Source organism: Homarus americanus, unplaced genomic scaffold (assembly GCF_018991925.1).
Source record: "Homarus americanus isolate GMGI-L3 unplaced genomic scaffold, GMGI_Hamer_2.0 scaffold32929, whole genome shotgun sequence".
Lineage (NCBI taxonomy): Eukaryota > Metazoa > Arthropoda > Malacostraca > Decapoda > Nephropidae > Homarus > Homarus americanus.
Window position 1 is genome coordinate 20,384,805 of NW_024737097.1, and position 26,808 is coordinate 20,411,612.

General features: G+C 37.1%; 1 protein-coding gene across 3 annotated transcripts in view; it reads right to left on the minus strand.

The window, feature by feature from the left end:
• Positions 1-980: 980 nt before the first annotated feature.
• LOC121873307 (leucine-rich repeat and WD repeat-containing protein 1-like) overlaps positions 981-26,808 on the minus strand; it is a 53,307-nt gene continuing 27,479 nt past the window's right edge. For all 3 annotated transcript variants that reach the window (XM_042376811.1, XM_042376809.1, XM_042376810.1), the window contains exons 6-10: positions 24,849-25,065; positions 21,330-21,494; positions 18,983-19,083; positions 12,050-12,213; positions 981-3,954 (exon numbers count right to left, since the gene is read on the minus strand). In XM_042376811.1, the coding sequence (XP_042232745.1) occupies positions 3,802-3,954; positions 12,050-12,213; positions 18,983-19,083; positions 21,330-21,494; positions 24,849-25,065 (800 nt within the window). In that variant the 3' untranslated portion in view covers positions 981-3,801. The remainder of the gene's footprint in view (positions 3,955-12,049; positions 12,214-18,982; positions 19,084-21,329; positions 21,495-24,848; positions 25,066-26,808) is intronic.

A 26,808-nucleotide genomic window follows, 5' to 3' on the forward strand; every position in this document is an offset into this window, starting at 1 on the left:
TCATTTTAAAATTTAGTTTACATATTGATAATATATGCAATACAGGGAACTAGTTTTTTGTGCGCCCATCAGCCGCTTGACTCAGCCACCAGGCGTTAGTTTGGCTTTGTTGACAGTGGAGTGAACATCTATTTTGTTGGTGTCTTGAATATTTTTGCATTTTTACATTGAAATTATTGGTCATTCTGAAATTTAGTTAACATATTGATAATATATAGAGCAGCCAGTGTTGATTTAAATAAAATAATCTTGAATTACACCAAGTGAACTTAAAATTTTATTGGTGAAATGACGGCATCAAGCACGGGTCCCCTGAAAGGTGATTTCTCCTCCATCCCCACTTCCTTCTCTTCTCCCTTCTCCTCCACACCCCCACTTCTAATTCCCATCATCATCATCAACCAGGAACCTTCTACATACACACCTCAAAGTAAGTGTACTTTACTGCATTTTTTTTTACTTTGTATGTACTGTACTTTTCTGTGAACTGGAACCAATTGCCCAATATCCCATTGAAACAATGGATTCAGTTAACAAACGACTCTGTGGAACGAATTGTGTTCGTTAACCGAGGGACCACTGTACTGTGCTCCTATGCAAAAACATATTTCTATTAGATGGGAATTGTTATCCATGGACATGTATACTGTAATACCAAACCACATTAAAAGGTATTTTCTAATAACAGATAACAAGCAGCCCTCAGTAAAATGAAATGTCTGGATCTGGCCTATTTGCTTAAAAGGAAAGCAACATCTGCAAAGCATAACTCTACAGTAAACACAGTACACCCACCTCTCGTTTTACGCGGAGGTTACGTTCATGAAAATCACCGCTTAATTCAAAAACTCTTAAATTACACAAAATTTTCCCATAAGAATACATGTAAATGGTAGAGGTTAGGGTAACCATCATATACCATACAGGGTACGAACAGTGCTCTCACTTAAACCAAGCACGCGGCCAACCTCTGACACACGCTCTGCTCTGTGAAGGTGGGTGATCACATTTAATTTCACATCCGTTGCGATTGTTTTTCGTGCCTTTTTAGCTTTAGGCGCCCCAGAGGAGGCAGATGGACGTTTTCCAGACATGCTCAATGGGGTAAACAGCATTTAACACTAAAAAGGTATGTGATAAACACACAATGCAAAAGAAAGCAGAGAGAAAAAGTAGTGCTGGTGTGAGCTGAGAAAGCAATACGCGGGAAGCTTGCTGGACGTCGTTTCATCATTAGTAGTAATAACCGTTATTATTACATTATAATAATTATTATTAATAATATTAAAATCGTTGATGTTGATATGACTGCGACTTTAGTCATAACTTACAAGCACCTCACCTGGCATCACACGTGGCAAATTTAAACCGCTTTGAACTCGTTATTTAAAAAATAACTGCGCATAAATTACCTTTTGGTATTAATTGAACAATCACGTTATTCAAAAAACGTTTAAATCAAACGCGAGTTACCTGTACAGGCATCCCCTACGTTACCAAAACTGTAAAAATAATTTATGTGAATACTCTGTGGTAGCCACAAGGCAGTTTCAGTATATTTGATTCCCCAGCCATGATCAGCTGTGCCAATTTCTGGACATATTCTTATTTAAGATGAGTGGAAAGAGGCCATCAGTGCAAGTGCTAGCAGTGTTAAGAGGTTTGAACATGGGGAGAAGCCGAGTTACATTTCCAAGAATTTGAGCCTTACTACCTCCACTGTCGGAACAATCCGTGATAACAATGACAAAATTAGGGTTAGTGAAGAAGTTGCTACTCCATTGTCAGCCAGCACACTAAATTTTCATCGGAGTGATGTTATGATAAAAATGGAATGCTTAGTCAGTGTGTGGATTGAGGACCAGACCAAGCAAAATATGCCCATTAACACCAAGGTAATTCAGAAAAAAAGCTAAGAGGCTGTATGCAGATTTAAGTCACAAACAAGGTGCTAGTTCTAATGAAAAAACTTTAAGTGCCAGCAAAGGGTGTTTTGAGTATTTAAGAAATGATCAAACCTACAAAACATTAAGATGGTAGGTGAAGCAGCCAGTGCTGATACTGAGGCTGATGGATACACACCACAAGTGTACAATGTTGACAAAACAAGCCTCTTTTGGAAATGCATGCCCGCCAGGATATTTCTTTAAACCGAAGAGAAAACAGCTCTTGGTTTTAAGGCTTCCAAAGATCTGTAAGGGTTCTGTTAGGGGGTAATGCTGCAGGAGATTTGAAATTAAAACCCATGCTTGTGTACCACTCAGAAAATCCAAGGGCTTTTAAGGCCTATGCCAAATCTAGGTTACCAGTGATATGGCGCTCTAATAGGAAAGCATGGATGACTGACAGCCTGTTCCAAGATTGATTTACAAACTGTTTCTTACCTGTAGTAGAAAGGTACAGTAACCAAAAAATATTGCCAACAAAGCCTTGTTACTTCTATATAATGCTCCCAGTTACCCTGTGAACCTTAATGATCTTTCCAGTAATATCAGGGTTGAATACCTGCCCAAGAACACAACTTCCTTGCTCCAGCCTATGGATCAAGGTGTGATTGCCAGCTTTAATGTGTAATATTTATGCAGGACTTTTAGACAACTTGCAGGTGCAATGATGGCAAGGATCAGTAATCAGTCAGAGATTTCTGGAAGAAGTTTAATATCATAAATGCTGCAGAAAACATTGCCAAGTGATGGGATGTGGTCAAATGTACAACTATGAATGGTGTGGAAGACCATCAGGCCAGACTGTGTCCACGATTTCAAAAGTTTTCCCCAGGTTCAGACCTTCGATCAGGTGCAGCAGGAAATTTTAACTCTAGCAAATGGTGCAGGGTTCGACCAAGTGAATCAGGATGGTGTGGTTGAGCTGTTAAGAGTCACACAGAGAGGATCTGTCCAATGAGGATCTTATGTTAATGGAACAGGAGTGAGCTGCTGGTGAGGAACAGGAGGACACCTGTCCAGAAGTTCCATCTACATCTTGTGAATTAACAACAAAGGTTTTGCATTTCTGGTAAGCAAAATTGGAGTGTTTTGTTCATTTATTATCATGTAACATCATGAATGACTCACTGAATGTGGTTAAAACCGTCTAATTTCATACGTATATCTGCTTGTGTCACGTTCTTGGGCCTCAAAAAAATTCCCATAGAAATACATCTCAACTTTTATAATGGAAGTCAATGGGAAAAATGGTTTCGCATTATGGAATTTCGCATTGCAGAAAGATTTTCAGGAACGGAACCCTTCTGTAACCCGAGGGATGCCTGTACATAAAACTTTTAAGGGAATTAGAGAGACTGGTAGTGAAGAGGTAGACTACATGTTTCACAACTTAATTATATTCTCACTTTTGAGATATGCTGTATGGAGGATTAAATATCAATACAAAGATAAATTACACATCTTTTCAATTTAAACTTGATTTAGCTACAAAAAAATATTTCAATTACATTTGGCAGCAATTGTTGTTTTTTGCTTTATAAACAAAAATCATTTGCATAAAGCAAATGTTAACTAGCCTGACAAAGAATTCAAAATTTATTTAGCTACTATACTGTACTTCTATTACAGTACATAATTTGGTGTTTAGTACAGTAATGACAACTTCATGATACATTTCTTTGCCATCTTTTCCATAAATTTCATACATAACCATCAAAGACATTTCAGTCCACTATCACAAGAGACAAAACTTTCCCACTTGTCAGCACTACAGTAAAGTACTCAGCTTAATTGTAATTGCACTGGTGCACAATGGCAGCAAATACTTTATAATTTGTTCATTACTGTAGTTTTCTTAATTATCACCATCTTCTTCTTTGCCTCTTTTCCAAATACATACCATATTATTGGAAGTGACAGCAACAATGTGATGGCCACCAGGTGAAACTGCACATTTATCAACAACTATATCATAAGTGTCTAGTCGTAACTTGCGAGCTTTCTCCACCTGCAACAGAAATAAACATAATACCAAAGGTGATTTTGGTAATCATATTATGCATGAAGTATGCTGAAGGTATATATTACAATAAATTAATAAAAAACACATCTAAGTGATGTCACAGTTCAGCCAGGCAGTCAAGTGACAGTGGAGTTAACCAACTGACTGAGACGTGTGTGTGCCGTGACGTCACATGGAAGGGAGGGAGGCGGGTAAGTCAGCCACGCAGTAAAGCTTACCGAGTGGACTTCACATACTTTCAGCTCCCACACACACACACCTATGCTCTTCATATTTCTCATTTTATAGTTTTATACAGTATTCTCTTAAAGCTCGTGGGGGTTAGGTAGAATGAACCCCGCGAGAAAGCAAAATTCGAGAGTTTTTCATGTCGGTTCCCGAAGTGTGCAAAATATAGTACTGTACAGTACATACAGTATAGTATAAACAGCTATATGCACATGCATAACAACATTCTGTACACATATCCCTTAAACTACTAGGGTATAAACATGGCCCTCGCCCCTCCACAGATTGCACTATGGGTTGAATGTGGTGCAAGGGAAGTTGTGTACTTTCCAGCACCACCATAAACACTGTCCAAGACCACCACCACAATCACTTCCCAGCACCACCACCACAATTACTTCCCAGCACCATCACCACCAAAACAATCACTTCCCCATATACATGCTCGGTTTTAATGGATATTTCCCCTTATCTAATTATTAGTGTCCCTTTAAACTTATTGGTAAATGCTATTTTAATAGAATAAAATTATTGTAAACTCAGTCTTATTTTAACTAAAATACATAACTACAGTAGAGTGTAGTACTGAAAATCAATTTCTTGCCTTGTCATATGATGAATAACGATTTTGACCGAGTACAAAGCAGGCATGTTGTTGTGATGCAATCTGGGCTGGTGGAACCATGTTGCCCATGTCTAGCCGTTCTACAACACTAACAAAAGACCAGCGAGATAGGCAAGATGTATAAAAGAACATAGACTATGATATAGTGCACTTGAGAATGTTCTCAGGAATGGAAATCGTTCATAATCCCGGGAAGCCCTGTACTAGTCTTTTATTTTTTAAAGTGTACTATACTAGTCTTTATATTTGCTTAAGTGAGAGAGTGGTAATAATTGTGATGCCCCACACCACAATACATTCATTTTAAAGAGTTACTTATGATTTGTAGTTTGACAACTGCATGATGTCGCTGTAATATACAGAATAAAGATATTATACTGACATTGTTGTAGATGCTCACCCTATCCTTGTGATTTATGAAAATATAACTTATACTGTATATTATGATGATTATGATGATATACAGCAGGATCTCAAGTTTTGCGACTAATTGGTACGGTTTTAGAGTCGCGAAATTTAAAATCACGAAATGAGTGACATTGAAATATAGTGGACCCCCCATTAACGAGCGGTTCAATTTAGGAGTTACCTCCCATAAGGACTTTCAGTTCTATTAACGAGTACAAATCTATTAACAACAGCCTTAAGAGAAACATGTTTTGGGGCGCGCATCAGCTGATCAACTCGTTCGCCAATAATCGGTTCTATTTTTACCTTTGTTTCCAGTGGAGTAAACATCGAGAAAGTTGTGCTCTTGAATATTTTTGCATTTTTAAATTTAAATTATTGGTCATTCTAAAATTTAGTTAACATATTGATAACATACAGTGCAGTGTTGGTTTAAATAAAAAAAATCGACCAGAATTTCAGAAGATTCGGACAAAATTTTTTGGGGTTCTGGGCTCAGAAGCCTCCCCTAAGAAGCATTCACAAAACAGGGAGAAGGTAATTATAGGCTTAAAGTTTTTATCTTTGTGAATTTTGGAAGAAATATAATAAAAATGCAGTGGACAGAATTGTTGAGGCATGGCGGAAGATTAATGTTACATCAGTGCTACACACATGGAAACCCTTGTTCGCGAACTCCAAGATAAGTGGGGCAGAGCAGGCCGAGGCAAGCAGGAAGAGGCAACACTAATGGACACAGTGGAGGCAGCGCGGTCAGTCCCAGCACTGGGATTTTCGTATGTTCAGGTAGAAGATTTGTAAGAAATCATTGGTCTATATCAGCAGCAACCAACAGTTGAAGAAATGTTGGAGGAGGATGAAGAACAAGGTCAACAGCAAGCAACACAAGAGGATGACGTTAAGCCTGGTGAACCTACAACACGCCAGCTGACTGAGATGCTCACAAGCATCGCACGTTTCAGTGAGCAGCTACAAGAATACGATGCCAGGCCTCATCCTTGGAACCTTATCTGCCCTGCCTTTGATAAGGTTATGGAGGAATATAAGGCCTTGTAGTATCTTGGGTTATTTAATGGGAGAATGAAGAGTCACATGGTCTGTCTGGCTGGCTGTTTATTCTCTGTTCTTGGTTACCACGTGCCTAACACATTTCGTAAGAAGTAACATAATATATAATATATACATTCAATAAATGCAGCATATAAACATACATATCTATAACACTATTTTTCCCTTTCAAAAGAGAGCATGGCTGCTACAAATCCTAAATAAACAAAACTTACAGAATTACATATGGCAGGGAAGAAGAGAATAGAACACAACAAATATAACTTCCTAACTAAACAGTTTTGAAAGGCCTGTTCACAATTCAGATAATTAGAGGTCTAATTTAATTACAGGTCTCCTAACTCTGTTTGATCTTCTAGGACTATTCCCTCCATCAAGTTTTACAGGGGTTTTACTTGCACTCTGTGCATTATCAGTGACAGACATATCATCACTACAATCAGTTGACACAGTGAGTGGATGCTGGGAAACATCATCTTTGACATCATCATGATGATGATCATCTGAAAATGTGTCAAGTTTATCATCATGTCCTGGTGCTACATTCATCTCGTCATGTGCCTGAATGATGTGATCCACATGAACATACCTCAAAGAGTTACCACATTTCACTAAATATGTCCTAGATCCACATACCTTGTCGATGACACCAGTTATCCACTTTGCATGTACAGTACCATAACCTTTAGCCATGTTCCTAACTCTCACCCTATCATTTACCTTGAACACTCTTTCACTGGAACTCTTATCATGATACATTTTTTGTTGAGCTTGTTTCCTCTCTACAACTTCAAACAGACTTGGCTTAACTAAACTTAATCTTGTTCTCAACTGTCTCTTCACCATTAACTCTGCAGGAGTACATTCTGTCACACTATGTGGCGTGGTTCTGTATCTGAGTAAGAAATTTGCTAGTCTGTGTTTCATTGATTTTCCTACAGTTCCTTGAATTACCTGCTTGGAAAGTGCTTCCTTTACAATTCTAACTGATCCCTCAGCTGCACCATTAGAGGCAGGATGATAGGGTGGGATCAGTACATGCTTTACACCGTTGAATCTCATGAAGTTTTTAAACTCTGATGATTGGAATGGAGGACCATTGTCAGAAACTACCTCTTCTGGTATTCCATGTTCGGCAAACATTAATCTTAATTCATCAATGGTGCTACCAGCATTAGTACTGTACATGTGCTTAACATCAATCCACTTTGAATGACTATCAGTTAATACAAGAAATTTGTCTGTTCCCTTATCACAGAAGTCAATGTGTACTCTTTGGAAGGGACGGGTAGGCCATTTCCAGGTTTTCAAAGGTGTGCTGGGTGGCATACTCCTAACATTCTGACAAACAGAGCACTCACATACCATCATTTCTATTTCACCATCCAGTTTAGGCCACCACACAAAACATCTGGCCAGTGCTTTCATAGCACATATACCTGGATGTTCAAAATGCAGTTCATTCAAAATTTGCCCTCTAAAACACTGTGAAATTAACACCCTCATACCCCACAACACACATCCCTGTTCTACTGATAATTGACATCTCCTTAAATGATACGGTTGAAAGTCTAAGGATGGACAAATCTCTGGCCATCCATTTAGTGTATACTCCAGGACTCTTCCTAATACAACATCTTTCCTAGTTTCATGAGCAATCATTCCGGAGGTGACTGGAAAATCTTCTGCTATCATGGTTACAGCATAAACCTTAGGCTCTACTCCATCATTTGATCCACTACCTGGCAACCTTGACAAAGCATCTGCATTGGAATGATCATCTGAACGTCTGTACTGTATCTCATAGTCATATGCCGACAATATCAAAGCCCATCTCTGCATTCTTGCTGCAGCAAGTGTAGGAACAGGTGATTTAGGACCCAAAATTGCCAAGAGAGGCTTGTGATCAGTTATTAAAACAAAATTCCTCCCATATAGATACTGGTGAAATTTCTTTACTCCAAATATGATAGACAAAGCCTCTTTCTCTATTTGTGCATAATTTTTCTCGCTTTGGGTAAGAGTTCTCGAGGCATATGCAATGGGTCTTTCTTCACCGTTATCCATTATGTGACTTATGACAGCACCTAATCCATAGCCTGATGCATCACAAGCAAGCTTTAGTGTTCTACTGGTATCATAGTGGACCAAAACATCAGTACTAGACAGAGCAGCTTTACAATCTTCAAATGACTTCTGAGTTGCACTGTTCCATTTCCATGGTATCCCTTTCTTTAATAGTTCATGCAGAGGGGCTAAAACTGATGAAAGTCCACTCAAGAACCTTGAATAATACTGTATCATACCTAGGAAAGCTTTCAATTCACTGACATTTTTTGGAGCAGGTAAATTTACTATGGCTCCTACTTTATCTTCTGCAGGTCTCAGCCCTTCTGCATTCACTTTGTAGCCAAGATAAGTTACTTCTTTAGCTAGGAATGAACTTTTGCTCTTGTTGAGCCTGACATTGTGTGCCAACAATCTTTCGAATACTGTGGCTAGGGTTTTGACATGATTTTGGATGTCACTGTCAACAATAAAGACATCATCCTGAAAACATAACACATTGGGAAGACCCACAAGAATTTTGTCCATGATGCACTGAAATAACTTTGGTGCACTCTTAACACCATAAGGCAACCTTTTGAACTTATACAATCCTTTATGAGTGTTGATGGTAAGGTACTGTTGACTTTCAGCATCAACAGAGACCTGAGCATATGCTTGGGACAAGTCTAACTTTGTGAAAATGGTTCCACCTGTTAGTGCAGCAAACAAATCTTGAGATGTGGGTGAAATTCAAGATGATTTTCTTTAAATCAACACTGCACTGCATTATATATTGTCAATATGTAAAATAAATTTCAAAATGACCAATAATTTGCTTGCAAACACAGAAAAAAGCATTTAGTTGAAGAGAGTCTCAAGCAAGATGTTACCTCCACTGAAAAGACAGAGAGACTGGCACCTGTTTGGTGCGTTGCCAGGCTGGATGGCGAGCATAAAACTAGTTACCTTACCTTCAATTATGTTCAATAATTGTTAAAATGACTAAAAAATTTAATATTAAACTTTTAAAATTATTGAATATAATATAAACTTCTTGATATTTACTAAAATAGTAAGGAATTTAAGCCCTAAAACCGATTACTGTATTGGCGGACTAATACTACAGCTGGTGGACCGCCAAATGCAAGTGAAAACATGTTGAGGTCGGCTCGTAAAATACTTGTTAATCGAGGGATTGCTCGTTAACCGAAGTTAGGAACCTTATGGAAGGTAAATCGTTAACCGAGGCGCTCGTTAACCGAGGGATCACTGTACATCATTACTTCACGACGATATCGGACAGATTTGCAACAGCCAATTAGCTGTAACTGTTGAGGAGGGGGCAGGGCATCTTTTTTCAGCAGGGGAAAAAATGCACTACACCACTATCATTCTGGGGGGCGAAAATGTAATAATAATAATAATAATAATAATAATAATAATAATAATAATAATAATAATAATAATAATAATAATAATAATAATAATAATAATAATTCATAGGTCTAGGTTGTGTTTCTCACTGTTGATATTTTTTCATCCTTGTATTTCTTTTATCAATATTATTTTATTTTCATATTATTGTTATCATTCTTATTTTATTTTTGTGTATCAAACACCCCTTAACCGCAACTGGAAGATAATTATTTTTCTAATTTCCTGCCGCCGTGCACACAGGAATTGGTGGGCAAGGGGTGGAAGCGCCTGCACTCAGTGTTTCATTGTGCATTGTTGTATGCGGATCTTGGCTATTCGTTTTCATATTGTAGTATACTATTGTGTACTATGTGATGATTTATAGGCTACAAGTTGCGTAAATCAAACATTACTCTTGTCAATATTGAATATTGTATACAGCATTTTAAAAAAGGTTGTACAGACAGCTATACCCCAATAATACTCGACAGTATTTCTTACCAGCCTTAAACGGTATTTTAATGCATGAATAGCATGCATACCGTAGTAATAATATAAAAACACTCACCATGTTTAACCTTTATGTTTTCAAAGAGACTTATGGCCTTCCGCTGAATTAAGTTAAGGCTTAAAGGCATGCGGTGCTGATGCTGGTCTTCCAGCCACACACTCAAAAGTTTTTCCATCCCTGCGATTACTGAGCCTCTTTTCTTTCTAATGATCGTGGAATGCATTGGCACAGAACCTTTCACATGCTGCATAATGCGCTCTTTGTCCTTCAAAATTGTCCCAACAGTCGAACGATTCATCCCAAAAGCATTAGCTATGCTTATCATTTTCTCACCTCTTTCACAACGCTTTATAATGCCCACCTTAGTTTTCAACATAATAGTGCGACACTTCTTACTACCACCATCACCACTGGCATCACTCTTACGCTTCCGAGACATGTTGGGGTCAATAATATTCGTCAAAACCACAAATAACACTGTGAGGCAGCAGAGGAACACAACAACAATGGCACTAGGGATACAGGGTGACACTGAACAACCAATGCCATCTATTACGCGGTGGTTGAACTTATGATCCGGCGTGGTTTTCAAATAGGCAATTGTACATATGGACGGGTTTGTTCGTTATCTCTGAAAGTTTGTAACTTGAATGTTCGTAAGTAGGGGAGCTCCTGTAATCAACTAATAAAACAAGGAAAAAGCCCTGGCTTAGATAAACTATCAGTGGCAAAATGATTGTCTACTATACTGTACAGTATGCCCTAGCCTCCTGGGTGACACACACACATGTCCTACAGAACTGTCCTCCTAGGGGACACACAGATGCCCTATGGCCCTGACCTCCTGGGGGACATACAAAAACATGCTCTACAACCCTGTCCTCCTGGGGGACACACATACACATGCCCTACAACCCTGTCCTCCTGGGGGACACACAGATGCCCTACGGCCCTGACCTCCTGGGGGACATACAAAAACATGCTCTACAACCCTGTCCTCCTGGGGGACACACATACACAAGCCCTAATGAGTTGCCTATACAACTATGAAATATAGCATGGGTTATAGAATAAATTGTGATCATCAGAAAGTGTAAAACGATTATAAAAACTTTCAACAATTAGAACACAAATTCGTGGAGCTTCCCTTTGTGTGTTTTATAGCTGAATCGCCAGGCAAGAGATGAGCTTCGTCGTGCGCATGGAGGCTGGTTGATGGAGGGACTTTCAAAATAGCAATTAAATGCCAGGTAGCGACGTGTCCTCCTAATATTACTTATTAAGTAATTATGAGATGTTTTAATTGCCTGTATGTTGGCCTGACGAATTGGCTAGGAATTAACATACCTAGGTAGCATTGCTGAGCGTAGAATTCGAGCTATATCACAAAAACTGGTTTTTAGAAAAAACCGGCTTATTGTCAAACATGTCTGTCGTCATGGTCATACCCGCCCCATCCCCCCCCCCCAATTTTTCTCAACGGTTCTACATGATCCACGTGGGTTGCCTAAAATGATGGGGAGAAAAAAAAATGGAAAACCAGAAAAAACTGAAAAATCACATCCGACTGAATTATGTGTCAAATCTCAGTCTTATATATGACTGGGGGAGATACAATTTTTCTTATAATCTCTTCACTCCGGCCACTACAGCAACATCACTTTCAATACTTTATTCAGCTAATGCTAGACAATTTTATTCAGTTCATGGGCAACCTTGCACACAAGGGATTAAAAGAAGGAAAAAAATAAATAAATTTTTTTTAAACAACTTACCTCTGCATCTTCCAGTTCAGGCCAGTCTAAAATTTTTACTGGTTCAATTGGTGGTAGCTGTGACCCCTCAGTGAGCGGACTGCTAACTTTACCAGTGACATAGTCAGCAACGTTGTAAACCCATAATGCTCCTTTGTCATCACCACAGACAAGAATGCACGATACTGTAATAATAAAGTCACATTAAAGATCATAATTTAAATAGCCCCTATAGAGGAAACTAAGTTCTAATATAAGTACTCGACAGTCTACCCTCATAATATGTGGGGTTCCATTCTTTATAAATATTGCAAGGAAAATCACCTGTGGAAAATTTACCATCTTTTGAGAAAACAGGGCTAAGAGCAAAATGTTTGTGGATATTATGTACTGTATTCCAAAAATGTTACCTTTTTTCATTTTCTTTTTTTTTATGAGACATGAAATGGAATTAAGTTACTAATACTATATATATTTTTTTTAATACAGTAGAATATAATAAATTATAACATTCAGCTGCATTAAAATAGAGCATCATTGCAAAAGCAAGTTAATACAGGTTGTACCTCTCTAGTCCGGCAACCTCGAGACCTGACCGGTGCCGGACCATGGAAATTCGCCCATTTCCTGGATAGATAGTGACTTGTGCTTATGCTTGGAAGCTCCAGCACCACTTTCTCTGCATTATGGTCTCTTTGAAGACATATTGAAGGGTTAAATGTCGTAGAGTAGCTTCTCAAATTTCGCGAGTTTTTAATTCAACGTATTTTATTGGAACAAAAAAAAATAAGTAAAAATTTTGACGGCGGAAACTTGAATTTCGACGAGTTTGAACGACCCGCCAACGTGCAGACGACGTGCATAATCGTGTAAACAGCGTCATTTCTCTTATGTAAAAAAGATTCATTATTGTTTATTACTGAATGTCTTTTTTATTGAATTAATGTTTATGTGTGCAAAATGAGCAATACAATTCATTAATAATACGTAGAATATTAAAACACACGAGGAAATGACACAGCATTGTTTTCGTTGATCACAAAACCAGTGACTGACTGGTTCTACATATAAAACTGAAGAAAATAAGACCTTGGTTGAAGCTGTAGTAAAATTAATATGGTTGTTTTAAGTAATGTTATTTAATGTTAATAAATGGAACAATAGAAATAACTAACGATAATGGTAAAGAAAAAAGAGAGATCGCGTATGTAAGTGCGCACACGTAAAAACATATCGTCATTACTTGACATAAGAATATGAAAGCAACACCTATTTACTGTTCATATATATTTTAATTAATGTTTCTGAATTTGTTTTTAGTGCATTAATGTTTGTGTGTGCAAAATTAACAATACAATTTATTAATAATACCGTATATACCCGTGTATAGTGCGAGTTCTTAGGACCAAATTTTTTGGCAAAAAGTTGGGGGTCGACCTCTATACGGGTAATAGTTTCGTTAGGTTGAAAAATATTTACCAGTAACTACCAGTAAACAATGGAAACGACGCACCAACGCACCACCCGCTGTGAGTGTCGGTACAGTTGCCAGGGCAGATCTCTTGCGTCATCATAGCAAGCCCAAAGTAGCCAAATGCATGGTATGGTATTCACAGGAGAATGTAAAACATAAAGTATTCATTTTTAAAAGTTTATTTATAGATACATAAATTTTTGTTAATTAAATTTGAAACATCAATCTTTGTTAATTAAATTTGAAACAAAAGAAAAATACGATACAGTATTACCCCGCCTAACGCGGTTTCACTTAACGCGTTTTATCATATACGCGGTGCCTCGCCAGAGCTGAACTTTCACTTAACACGGATTTTTTCCACATATACGCGGTGAGTGTCCAGCTCGAGACGCTATTTTTAGATTTGCCCCACCCGCCACCCTGCCTGACTGCCTGTTTTAGCTCATAAAATTCATACAAATTACCAGCCAGAATTTAAATTCATATTCTGTTGGTGATCATTTTGAATATAAACATCATATATTTTGCATTAAACATACAATTTTAGATAAAAATTTTTCTCTAGGTAACTATGTTATCTTTTGTGCAAAATATATGACATTTATATTCAAAATATTCCTGGTCTTACAAGGAATCCAGCAATGTCAATTATATTATCCTAACTTTAATCTGAGGTATTATTTAATACTAAATGTTAAAAACTCTGGAAGGGAGGATTGGTGGGGGGTGGGGGGGAGGGTTGGGACTGACCGCGCGGTTGGAAGAGGGGGGGAGGCAAGGTGGGGTACTTTGATTGACAGATAGTGTCGTGAAGATTATTATTTTTTTATTAACTGAAGATATTTGTTTTAGCTCATAAAATTCATACAAATTACCCGGTCAGAATATAATTTACATTGCTGGAATTCTTATAATTTGGTGATCATTTTGAATATAAACATCATATATTTTGCATTAAACATACAATTTTTAGATAAAATTTTTTCTCTAGGTAACTATGTTATCTTTTGTGCAAAATATATGACATTTATATTCAAAATATTCCTGGTCTTACAAGGAATCCAGCAATGTCAATTGTATTATCCTAACTTTAGTTTGAGGTATTATTTATTAAAATTTAGTGGTTTCCCCCAAAAATTTCTCTGAGAGGAAAGAGCTGGCAGTGTAGTGTGAGAGTGGGAGGGAGTTGAGTCCATTATTTGAATGGACATTAACTTGGCGACTGTATTTCTCTATTTCTCTTAAGTATTAATTGTGTGCATGTACCATCATAAAATTAAGATGTTATTTTTACTGCAACATAGGTATGTGCCTTCAAAAAGTGGAGTTTGGGGGTCGGGCCGGTTTCTATTGGAATTAATCCCATATGTTCTGTTGTTCACTTAACGCGGATTTCACTTAACGCGGGACCCTCTGGGTTCAATTGACCGTGTTAAGTGGGGTACAACCGTACCTTATTTATAAATATTTTCATTGAAATATTACATCACAAGTATATTTTACCTTAACTGTGCCTGAATGAATATATTCTCAGAAATAAATATGGAAATGTAATATTTTTGCTGAAATGACGTACGTATTACAGTGGAAAGTGGGATAAAATTGTGACAAAAACAATGACTTTCACTTTCTTTCATCGTTCAAAAGATTTTACCGCAATCGCTTTTCGAATGGTTTTCAGTTAAAAAACTGTTGTATTACAATAATATTCTATCCTAATTGACTTGAATAAATACTACGATACCATATTTCTGAATATTTTCATTAAAACCCATCAAAATCATTTTCCTCGTCATCATCTGCAGCGCCAAACAGCTCCTCCCAATCCTCTCCTTGAACAGCATCGTCATATGGATCAACACCATCATCAGCCATAGGATCATCAATATCTTCATCCTCATTCACGCTCTCATTAGCCTCATAATCCCACAACAAGTCGTCTTCTGTTCCATCAAGAGCATTCGAAATCCCACATTTCTAAAAAGATTTCACCACAATTTCTGGTCTGATTGCATCCCAGGCCTCTACAATCCATTCACATAATGTTGCTAGTGATGGAGCTTGGATGTTGCCTCCCTTTGTGTATGTCTTATCGCCTTCTATCATCCAGTTGCTCCACTTCACTCTTACCGCATCATCAAATGGTTTGTTTATGGAAACATCCAGTGGTGGGACAAGACTTGTTAATCCACCAGGAATCACAGCTGTATCAGTGTTTTCCTTCCTAATCCCAGCAGTAACACTGTCAACAAGATGTGACCGAAACATATCCCACACAAGTAGACTTTTTTCTTTGCGCAGCCCCCCTGGTCTAAAGTTCCAGACTTTTTTAAGCCATATTTGTATGCCGCCTTCATCCATCCATCCTTTCTCGTGCACATGGATGATTTAAAAAATGCTGTCTGACTTGCAACACTGTTGGTAGGGTCAGGTGGTTCTAACAGCACCTGCCAGGACCCGGTAATCAAATTTATAAGTGTCTAACCTCAATTACTGTAGTTTATCTGATGTAGGCAATATGAAGTAAAAAATACCAGTTAAAGTGAGAAATTGGAAGAGAATAAAGAAGAAAGATGTCGTTGGGCTATTTTTGGTAGGGCTGAGGGAGAGAGTACCAGCTGTTTGGTCTTTTTTGGCGGGAGAGTCACGCAAATAACCGTAGTACTGGTATTTGTTTGGTGTCTTCTGTATTTTTAAAAATGAATACTTGTTAATTAAAAGTACCGTAACATTGTATTATATACAAACTTGTCATATTTCTGGAAAATAAGAAGCAAGAAAATAAAAATATACCGGTAAACACAATTTCAACATACGCTAAAATTAAAAGCTGCTTAAGAAGGGCCGATGCAAACACAAAGCCTCCGCGACCAGGGCTCTGCCGTATCAGCTAGACGGTACACGTGTTTTTCGAATCGTTTTCAGTTAAAAAACTGTTACATCACAAGTGAATTAGGAGAGAATATTATTGTAATACAACAGTTTTTAACTGAAACCATTCGAAAAGCGATTACGGTAACATCTTTTCAACGAAAGAAAGCGAGTCATTGTTTTTGTCACGATTTTATCCCACTTGCCACTATAATACGTACGTCATTTCAGCAAAAATATTACATTTCCATATTCTCAGAAATAAATAGTAGTTTTGCTGAAACGTGATGTATTTCAATGTAAATTAGGATAAACTACATGACGAAAACAGAAGACTTTACCAAACCTTTCGATGTTCAAGATATGTTACTCGTTTTTTTAATAGTTTTCGGTTAAAATACTGTTATATTAGTGATATTCTATTCATACTGTGGTTGATATAATACATTCACGGAAATGTAATATTTTTTGCTGAAATGACGTACGTATTACAGTGGAAAGTGGGATAAAATTGTGACGAAAACAATGACTTTCGATTTCTTTCGTTCAAAATATGTTACCGTAATCGCTTTTCGAATGGTTTAGTTAGAAAACTGTTGTATTACAATAATATTCCCTGCTAATTGACTTGAATAAATACTTGAATGGAAATATACAATATTTTCGTTGAAACTACCCGTGTTTCAGTGTAAAGTGTCGTAATAATAAATGGTAAACAAGTTTATAGGACGTAGTGTTTTTCTGAAGGTTTTGTTGTTCCTTTACCCTCAAAAACTTGGGTCGACCTATAAACGAGGAATATCATAAATTAACGATTTCTTGGCCAAAAAATCGGGGTCGACCTATATACGAAGGGGGGTTATAGACGAGTATATACGGTACCTCACAGGTAAAAAATAATGTCATTCAAGACATATTTAGGTCATAAGACCCAGTAATCCCCCACCCAACACTGGGTGACCTGACATTGCATCAGGTCAGGTTAGTAACGTGACCCAATAATCTCCCACCCAACCTTCATCGCAAGTGTTAGACATGATTAGTTACAGTATGAATTACAGTATAGTTAATTAAGTGAAGTGTGTAACAGAGATGTCACGATAGCCCAAGCGACTGATGAGCCGAGCAGTGGTGAAGAGGATAAAAGTAACAGCTCTACCCTGTATTCACACCTGTATCATGTAGAGCTTTTGTTTTTTTAAATATTTATTTAACCAAACTTTTAGAAAAGTATACAGGATTATTTTGATAAAAAAATGGTGTGTAACGAAATCAGAACTGATTTTACTGACTCCGGTATCAACATTTCTTATGGGTTTTTTATATACAGTAAAAGAATGGAATTCCCATCACTATATCATATAAAAATATTTTGTTTAAGGATATCTTATTGGAAACGTTTGGTAGAGAATTTATTAAGCATCAATATGGTATCAAATTCATCCCCCTATCACAATTAGCCACACTTGAGCGAGGAAGGGGGGGGGGCTGACCACACGAACCTACCCCCAGAAAGGTTTCAATTCCATCAACACACCAACACCACCACAACACACATACACCCCTACATCACACACAAACACACCCTCCAACAACCCCACACACACCCAGCAAGGGAATTAAGACATGTGCGTGTCTGTATGACTGCATGGTAGCAAGTTAAAGATTAACTCTTGAGGAGCGCTTGGCAACACTCATTATCACTCCATCTCTCTAATCACCCACACCTTTCAGCTTTCTCACTCCATATTTTAAAATGTTATGTAACATAATGTTGACGGGATACAAATTTGCTCATTTATACTTATATCTGTACTTCTCACAATCTCTCTAAAAATATTTTAGGTTTCGTGTTAATCGAGACTTCTTCAGGTCATGAGACCCACTAATCCTACACCCAAGAAAGGGTGACCTGACATTCCATCAGCTCAGTAATGAGACCACTAATCCCCATCCTACCTCCACCTGACGTTGCATCAGATCAGATCAGTTACACAAGACCCACTAATTCCCCACAGCTCTATGGGAGTGGAAAATAACAGTCTTTGCTGTAACACACAACTTCATTCATGTCCTTATCCTTCAGATTTTTTATTTTTAAATATATTTATTTAACCAAACTTTTAGGTTAACTATTCTGGATTATTATAGTAAAAAATTAATTTCTAACTTAATTAGAACTGTATTTACGGATTCCAGTAGTTTAGACTCGAGGAAAACATCTCCAGCACCCAGAAACATTCTGGGGAAGTGGGCTAGTGTGCGTCTGTGCAAGAGGTCTAGCTTAGACACTCGGAATCTTTTCCCAGTAACCGGAAAAGGTTCCGGGGATAAGGAATTTTTCCGGGTTTGAGAAAGTCGTCTTGTTACCCGGAAATCTCTCATCCCTGGAAGTGCTCAGCACCAATTGTTTTGGCTAATGGGGATATCACTGTATCACCTGTACAATAATACTTGTAATGAGTAAGTTCATGAACTCCACAAGCATATAAAAAATATAACTAATCATAAACAAAATATTCAGCCTGATATTCAATTCTTCAAGCTAATATTTTAGTTACACAATACAATATTCTTTTCTACCAATAACACAAATTTTCACTCACTGGGGTCAACTCCCATGTTCATGTAGTAGTTATCTGTGTTGCTCCATTTAAGTTTGAGCATCAAGTCATCAGTCACTTGAGTCTCAAACTGACTGCCAGACCTACAGCAGAAAAAAGAAAGATTAATTTAAAACATCATTGCCCAACTGATTTTCAGACAGAGTTGGAAAAACATTAAAAATCTCTAGGGTATATACTGGACTGTATTACAATAAACTCAAATACATACCCTTCAAAAATCATTCAGAATCTTTCTAGAAAAAAAATTAAAAATAAATTGTACAAGTAAGATATAACATATCCAATATTTAAACAAAATAAAATGACATTCCAATGACGATTAAGACTGATAAATAATTCATACACACAACCCATTTTACAATATGCACATGAAAATTTATAACTCCAAAACATGTGAACTACATTTCAGTATCTTTCATAGAATACTATAAGAAGCTGGGATTTCACAATGTGAACACCACAACATCAGATGGGACAGCCAGATAGATGGACAGGACAAACACACTATTACCCTACCCTGGCTTATACCAGTAATTTGAGACCACTAATCTCCTACCCTACCTCCACCTGACATTGAGTAAAGGTCAGGTGGAGGTCACCCTTTCTTGGGTGGGGGATTAGTGGGTCTCATGACTAGAAGATGTCTTGAATAAACACAAAACAAAGTATAAATGAGTGAAGTTGTACCCTTTCAACATTACATTACATAGCATTTTAAAATATGGAGTGAGAAAGCAGAAAAGTGTGTGTGATTAGAGAGATGGAGTGGAAAAGACTGGTGCACCAGATTGACTCGTGCAAAATAGGAAAGATTTGCTTTAAATTAAAACATTGTCCTTAATTGCGGGCGTCGCTTTAAATCAATATTCTTAAATTCAATTCCTTTAAATCAACGTTCTACTGTAGTAGTGACAATTGTAGTACACTACTAATCAAACGACTGTCATTGACGATGCAATATTTCTTATTTATTAATTAATACCACAAAATCACACCAAGGCACCACCCACACACCCCCATATTGTATGACAAATTTATGCATGGTTAAATGTGTGGTGGTGAATTAAAAGATCAGCTGTTGAGGAGCTTGGCAACACTGGTGCATGTTACCATTCCTTTCTACTGCATCCCTCTAATCACCCACACCTTTCTGCTTTCTCACTCCACATTTTAAAATCTCAAGTAACGTAATGTTGAAGGGATACATTGTGATAAGTGTAAGTATAAAAAAATACTATATTTTAGCTTTCACGTTTATTCAAGATATCTTCAGGTCCGAGACCCACTAATTCCCTGTCCAACAATGGGTGACCTAACACTGTATCAAAAGGTCAGTAACATGAGCAAAAAAAGACTTGCTCTCTTAATGATAGTCTACCAATCTCTATACTGTGTGAGTGAGAGAGCTAGGATATAAAGATCTATGGCCAGAGCTCTAGGTGTGAGCTCATGTCTAGAGAGCATAATGGTCTGCCAATCTCTCTTGTGTGAGAGAGGTGGGTGCCAGTGCTGGCAAATGCTAAGGTCAGTTGGACCTTCCTAACCCTATTTTGAGGAGGTTGTATATAAGGAATTGATTACATTATTATTATGATGTAGTAAGGTCTTTAGTTTTACAATATAATATTATAGTGTTATGAATACAATATTCCTCTATAACAAGTAGCATCCATGATCACACACACACTCACACACACAATTGAGAGTAAATGAGGCAGCAAGTCAGATCAGCAACCTGGGACTTGGTCACAATTTTTGTGATGCCATATGGCAGCAGGGTCTACCATTAAACAATACATTATGCTTCCAAAGTGACCGAGTCACAACACATGATATGGCCACAGTATCTATGTGATCAGCAGATGACATGCGGTTCTTGTTGACATTTACTGCATTGTAGGCAGGGGAAACTGCACTTTTCATGAATGAATCACTCTGATTCATTAGGCCTGAATGATTCAGTTATGACAAATTCTACCTACTACCTCAAGGAGATGCCAGATGTCTCCATCAGCCACAAATTTTCTCACTTCCTATGATATCAACAGTACATCATCCACTTTATAATTCATTCATAAACCATTCAAATCAACTTCTCTAAAACTTAGCAAAAAATATTATTTCTGAGATCTTTTTCAGGACTGTTCTAGAAACTGATCCCTGACAACCATGAGCTATTGAGCTAATGATACACGAGTACCTTCCAGTGTGCAGAACCTTCTCGGCTACAGTATGTGCTATTCTTCTCTTACTGTGTGAATTTGCAGTCACCTTTCATTGCAAACAAAAGAAATTTGGAAAAAGTAGTTTTCATGTGATCTCTTACTTGGCCATGGTCCTCTTCTTCAAGGATCGTGATATGGAGAAGATGTAGATCTGGCCATGAAGTGCACACTTAGCAGCTAACAAATCATCACGTAGCATACATACAGAGTCTAAAACAGAACCATTTCCATCTACTTCTGGAAGCAGAAACTCAGTACGTTCTAATCTGAAATAAAAATAAAAATTTTAGGACAGTTCTGTACCTCCAAAAATATTTATCAACCTGGCCAGGTACTAAACCTTCCCTCCTTTATTTAATTAGCTATCTATTATTTGAACCAATCCACCAAGCAGTGGTAGACAACAGCAGAATGACTGAAAATCAAGAATTCTTCATTTTGGAGCCAGGCAACACTTGAACTACTATATAGTCTTTTTATTAAATACAGGTATCCCTCGCTTAACAATGGGTTAAGTTCCTAGAAAATCATTCATTAAGTGAAATATTGTACATTTAACGACAGAAAAAAATTACAAAAATAAGGTTTGGTTCCCCAAAGACAAGAAACCCCAACAATATACACCCCGAGAGTTAAATCAGTAAAAAATAAAATAATAAAATAAAATAAAATAAACTTGCCTTATAAATGAAAAATAGTACCCATTTACTATAATTTACTACCATACACATTAAAAAACATAAATAAAATACTATTTAGATAAAAATATACAGCTAAAACCATCAAGGAAATGTTAAATGAAAGTTTAACACAACCGCCATTTGCATAACACAACAGTTTGGTCTCAATGTTCACCAAAAGCAACTCAGCCCAGCTGGGACACTGACTGATCCCCATCTCAGCATGCTACCTCTCACACACACGTTTGTTCCCTTAATGTTTTTTTACCTTACTTTTTTGCACATTATCTAATTATGAAGGAATGTGCATGCATGTAACTGGAAAAAAAAAGTTTATCTACTGGAAATTATGAGTTGAAAAATAACCATAACAGCTCTCCCACTCAACCTGCTAACTCGCTGACGCATGAAGAAATGTTAGTCCCTTATGTTTTGACATAATATATACAGCAGTACACTCACACACACACACACACACTGGTCCCTCGGTTAACAACACAATTCGTTCCAGACGGCCGTTCGTTACCCGAAACCATTGTTTCAATGGGATATTGGGTAATTGGTTCCAGCTCACTGAAAGGTATATACAAAGTAAAGCCGGAATATAATTTACATTGCTGGAATTGTTATTAGATAGTGATTAATTTGATTATAAACAAGCTAAAATTTGCATTAGACATACAAATTTTAGATCTAATTTAAGAATTTTATTAGGGAAAGCAAAAATTTTATCTTTTATGCAAAATATATGAAGTTTATATCCAAATTATTCCCTGTCTTGCAAGGATTTCAGCAATGCAAATTGTATTATCCTAACTTTAGTCTGAAATATCATATAAAATAAACACCTTAAAGCATAAAGAAAACGCCAATCTTTTGTTTGGGAACAGCAAGGAGGGAGGGAGCCAGCAAGCGTGGGAAGAGGGGGGAGCGGAGGTGAGGTGACAGTGTGTCTGGTCTTTGTTTGTTTACTTGAGATTGTTGTTTTTAGCTCATAAAATTCATAGAAATTACCCGGCCAGAATATAATTTACATTGCTGGAATTCTTATAAGATAGTGATTAATTTGAATATAAACAAGCTAAAATTTGCATTAGACATACAAATTTTAGATCTAATTTAAGAATTTTATTAGGGAGAGCAAAAATTTTATCTTTTGTGCAAAATATATGACATTTTTATATTCAAATTATTCCCTGTCTTGCAAGGATTTCAGCAATGCAAATTATATTATCCTAACTTTAGTCTGAGGTAGGGAGGGAGGGGTGACAGTGACATGTTTGACAGTTGGCGCCTGTGGTGTGAAGTATTTAATTGTCAATTTATGTCTTTTAGATTGAGTTTTTGTTTTTTGCTTATAAAATTTAATAGAAGTGACCGGGGTGAATTTAATTTGCATTGCTGGAATTCTTATAAGATAGTGATTAGTTTGAATGTAAACATAGAAGAGATCACTGAATTGGTTGAGTACCTCCTCAGCTTATCAGCTGATGTTCAAAACAAAATGTGATTTTCCTAAGGATTTCGTTAATTTAATTTTTTTCGTTAATCGAATTGAAGATTCTTATGGAAGGTAATTCGTTAACTGAGGGACCACTGTGTGTGTGTGTGTGTGTGTGTGTGTGTATATATATATAGTGCTGATAACCACAAGGAAAGAAGAAAACATGAAGTTCCCAAGCGCTTTCGTGTAATTCACATCTTCAGGGGTGAGTACAGACTAAGGAGAAGTACAAAACAAGGTATATATATACAGAGGAGGGTGAGATCAAGTCCACAATGGTCAGGTATTAGGTAATGACCCTACTCTATAACTTCTTGCTAGATTATGTTGAAATTCATGTGGCGTATAGGTAATTTACTCCTCTTGAACATGACATATAGATATTTCCGATTATCACTCTGTTTTGGGTGCATAAAATTTTTCCTAACTTACCATTTTTTCCTCCAAATATTTAAAGAGATAAATCAGCCAATAATAAACCAAGCCAATAAAGAAAACCTCTATGTTCTGCCATGCACAATATGGTATTCTATTACTTAGTTTTTGTTTTATTAGAATCAGCCCATAAATGGCCAGGCCTTAAGGATTTGAAGATTAGAAAAACTCATTTTGAGATACTGGCCGATAGACAAGGGTGAGGCGAGAGCAACGAACAGTCGAACAACCTCATTCTCGCTTCTTTTGTGGGTAACAGAGGTGTACAAGCAGCCTCGGACTCTCGTCCTACTGCTAGTTAGCTGAAAAAGGTGTCAGATACTGATTTTTACCAAATGATTGGTATTACTTTACACCAAAATATTATAAATACTTTTCTACAGCTTTTGCTATGTAAACAGAAAGGACCTCTAAATGAAGAGGGGTAGAACAATTATGCATAGCTACATAAATATTATGAATCATGCAATCAAAATAAGTCAGCAGATAAAGCATAGGCAACAGCTTTCCTCAGGAATTTTTCTGCATATTTTTTTAATTTTCCGATTTTCATCGTATTTTCATCTGGATGTTCTCTCTTCAGGGAGGGCAGTCAGGGCTCAACACAAGGGGTGGGGGAATGGCAGAATGAAAGAAACAGATTGAGGGGAGATGTGGGAGGGAGGGGAGGGGGGGTTATTATGAATACATCTTTGCCCATTTCTCCAAGATGGCCGCCCCAGCTGACTCCCGGGGCATGCCACTTGAATTTTCCCTAGGACCCAAATTCATATAAGTGAGGAAAGCTTTTATTAAATGAAAAAAAAAGGGGTTAATTGGTAAATTTGTGTAAGCGAATTTTCATATTTTCAGTGTTCATTAAACGAGGGATACCTGCATCTAATATTCATAAAATAATTTAAATCCAAACTTTATGTCCTGAAAATGATAATCCAGCAGTAGAAATTCCTTTCTATTATGACCGTTATTCATTGGAGCATTAAGAGAAAAATAACACTCACCTGTCATTAGTCTCAATCTTCTGCATGTCAATCTTCCATCCAAACAATCCTCCATCACAGCCAGCAATAAGCAAGTCATGAGTACATGAAAAGGTTAAGTTATAGACATCCCTCGCCACAGCTGGAATTGTCAGAAGATGCACTGGTGTTGTGTCATACCTGGGCAGGGCAGGAATGCCCACATCCCACAACTGTATCTGTCCATCCTCATGCCCACCTGTAGTGACAAAGTGCAATGTATTGTGAATTGTTGGTAAACTGGTGCACTTCTTTTGTCCACTAAGGACACTATTTTTTCTTTCTTCCTTTTTGTTGCTTCATAAGGCAAGTACAGTGATATCTCCATTATCCGAACACTTTATGCAGAGCACTTCCAGGAATGAGAGATTTCCGGGTAACGAGATGACTTTCAAAGCTAGAAAAAAATCCCTCATCCATGGAACTTTCCAGAATTTTCTGGGCAACGGAAAAATTTTCTCGTTACTTCTAGAAATTACCCATTACATCATCTCTCAAACCCAGAAAAATATCCCCCATCCCCTACAATTTTCCAAAACTTTCCGGGTACCGGAATATTTTTCTTGGAATTTACAGAAAATGCGCCTAATTTTTAACTCTCAAACCCGGAGAAAAAATAATAAATAAATAAATTTCCCCCATCTCTGGAATTTTCCGGGTACAGGTACTGGGAAAATTTTCTTGGAATTTTCCAGAAAATGTGCCCCTTGAAAAATCGTTCCTAAAGTTTGGGAACGGTTTTCAGAGAAAATTTCCGTTCCAGCTATCGGAGAGTTTCAGTTAAAAGGGATTCTGGCTAACGGAGACATTATTGTATAAAATATAATGGGTTGGCAAAGAAATTTCACTTAATGAGTGACCAATTAATGATTATTTAGTTGAATGATCTTTGCATTTTAGTGTAAGAAAGCTCAATTAAAAAATTTCTGTCTAATTTAACAAGCAAAATTTTGAAAGACTGTTCACATGTTTACCGGGACCCTCAACAAGGCACTCGCTAGTTACCAGTTGTTTTTTTCTTTCTACTTGTACAATCCCGGACAAAAGTCTTGTGCCAGGCAGTTTTGCCTAACTTAGTCATGTGGCAACATTGAGGACACACGCACGAATTCACATAACGTGTGCCAAAAACCCTGATTATGTGAACAATCCATTACAAAGCATCTCTAAATGCATATCCTCTGCTAACTACACAATTTATCAATGATAAATCGTAAACTGGTAAAGAGTATATTTTATATTGCACAGTACGAGGTATTCCTTTAAACATAACATTAGCAGTGATATTGGCCACTGACAGTCAGTAACTAAGATACAATGCCTCAATCTTTCATGTCCACCACACCCTATTTTTGAGTTTTAATAATTTTGTATAAAACATTTTTTTAGTTTAAGTAAATATGTAATACTTGTATCCATGTAAAATAACCATGTAGTATAAAGAAAAAGACATGAAATATTTGTGGTGAACTATTACTGTTTCATCTCATATCACATAAGTATGATGATAGGAATATGAAATATTGTCTAGGGCGAGAGATATTACAGGAAGTCTTTGTTTAACATCGTGGTTCCATTCCTGAAAACTGCGACGTTAACGGAATAAATTTTCCCCATAATAAATAGATAAAACACGGGAGTTACGTTCCCCAGCCTCCCTTTGCCCCATAAAATTAATTACATATACATAAATTCAGTGGAATGTTTATTGAAAATAGCATATGTTATACAGCTGCTCCTCAACTTATGACGGGGTTAGGACCCCAACCCAGGTCATAAGTCGAATTGGTCGTAAGTCGAAAATGCTTAAATAATACATAGAAAATCTAAAATGGGTGTCTCTTTTTCTTCTCAGCATCACAAAACCACTTTTAAGCTTGCCAGCCAGTTTAAAGTGAATTACAAATGAAAGTTTTGTCAGTACACAGCGCAATCACTAAAG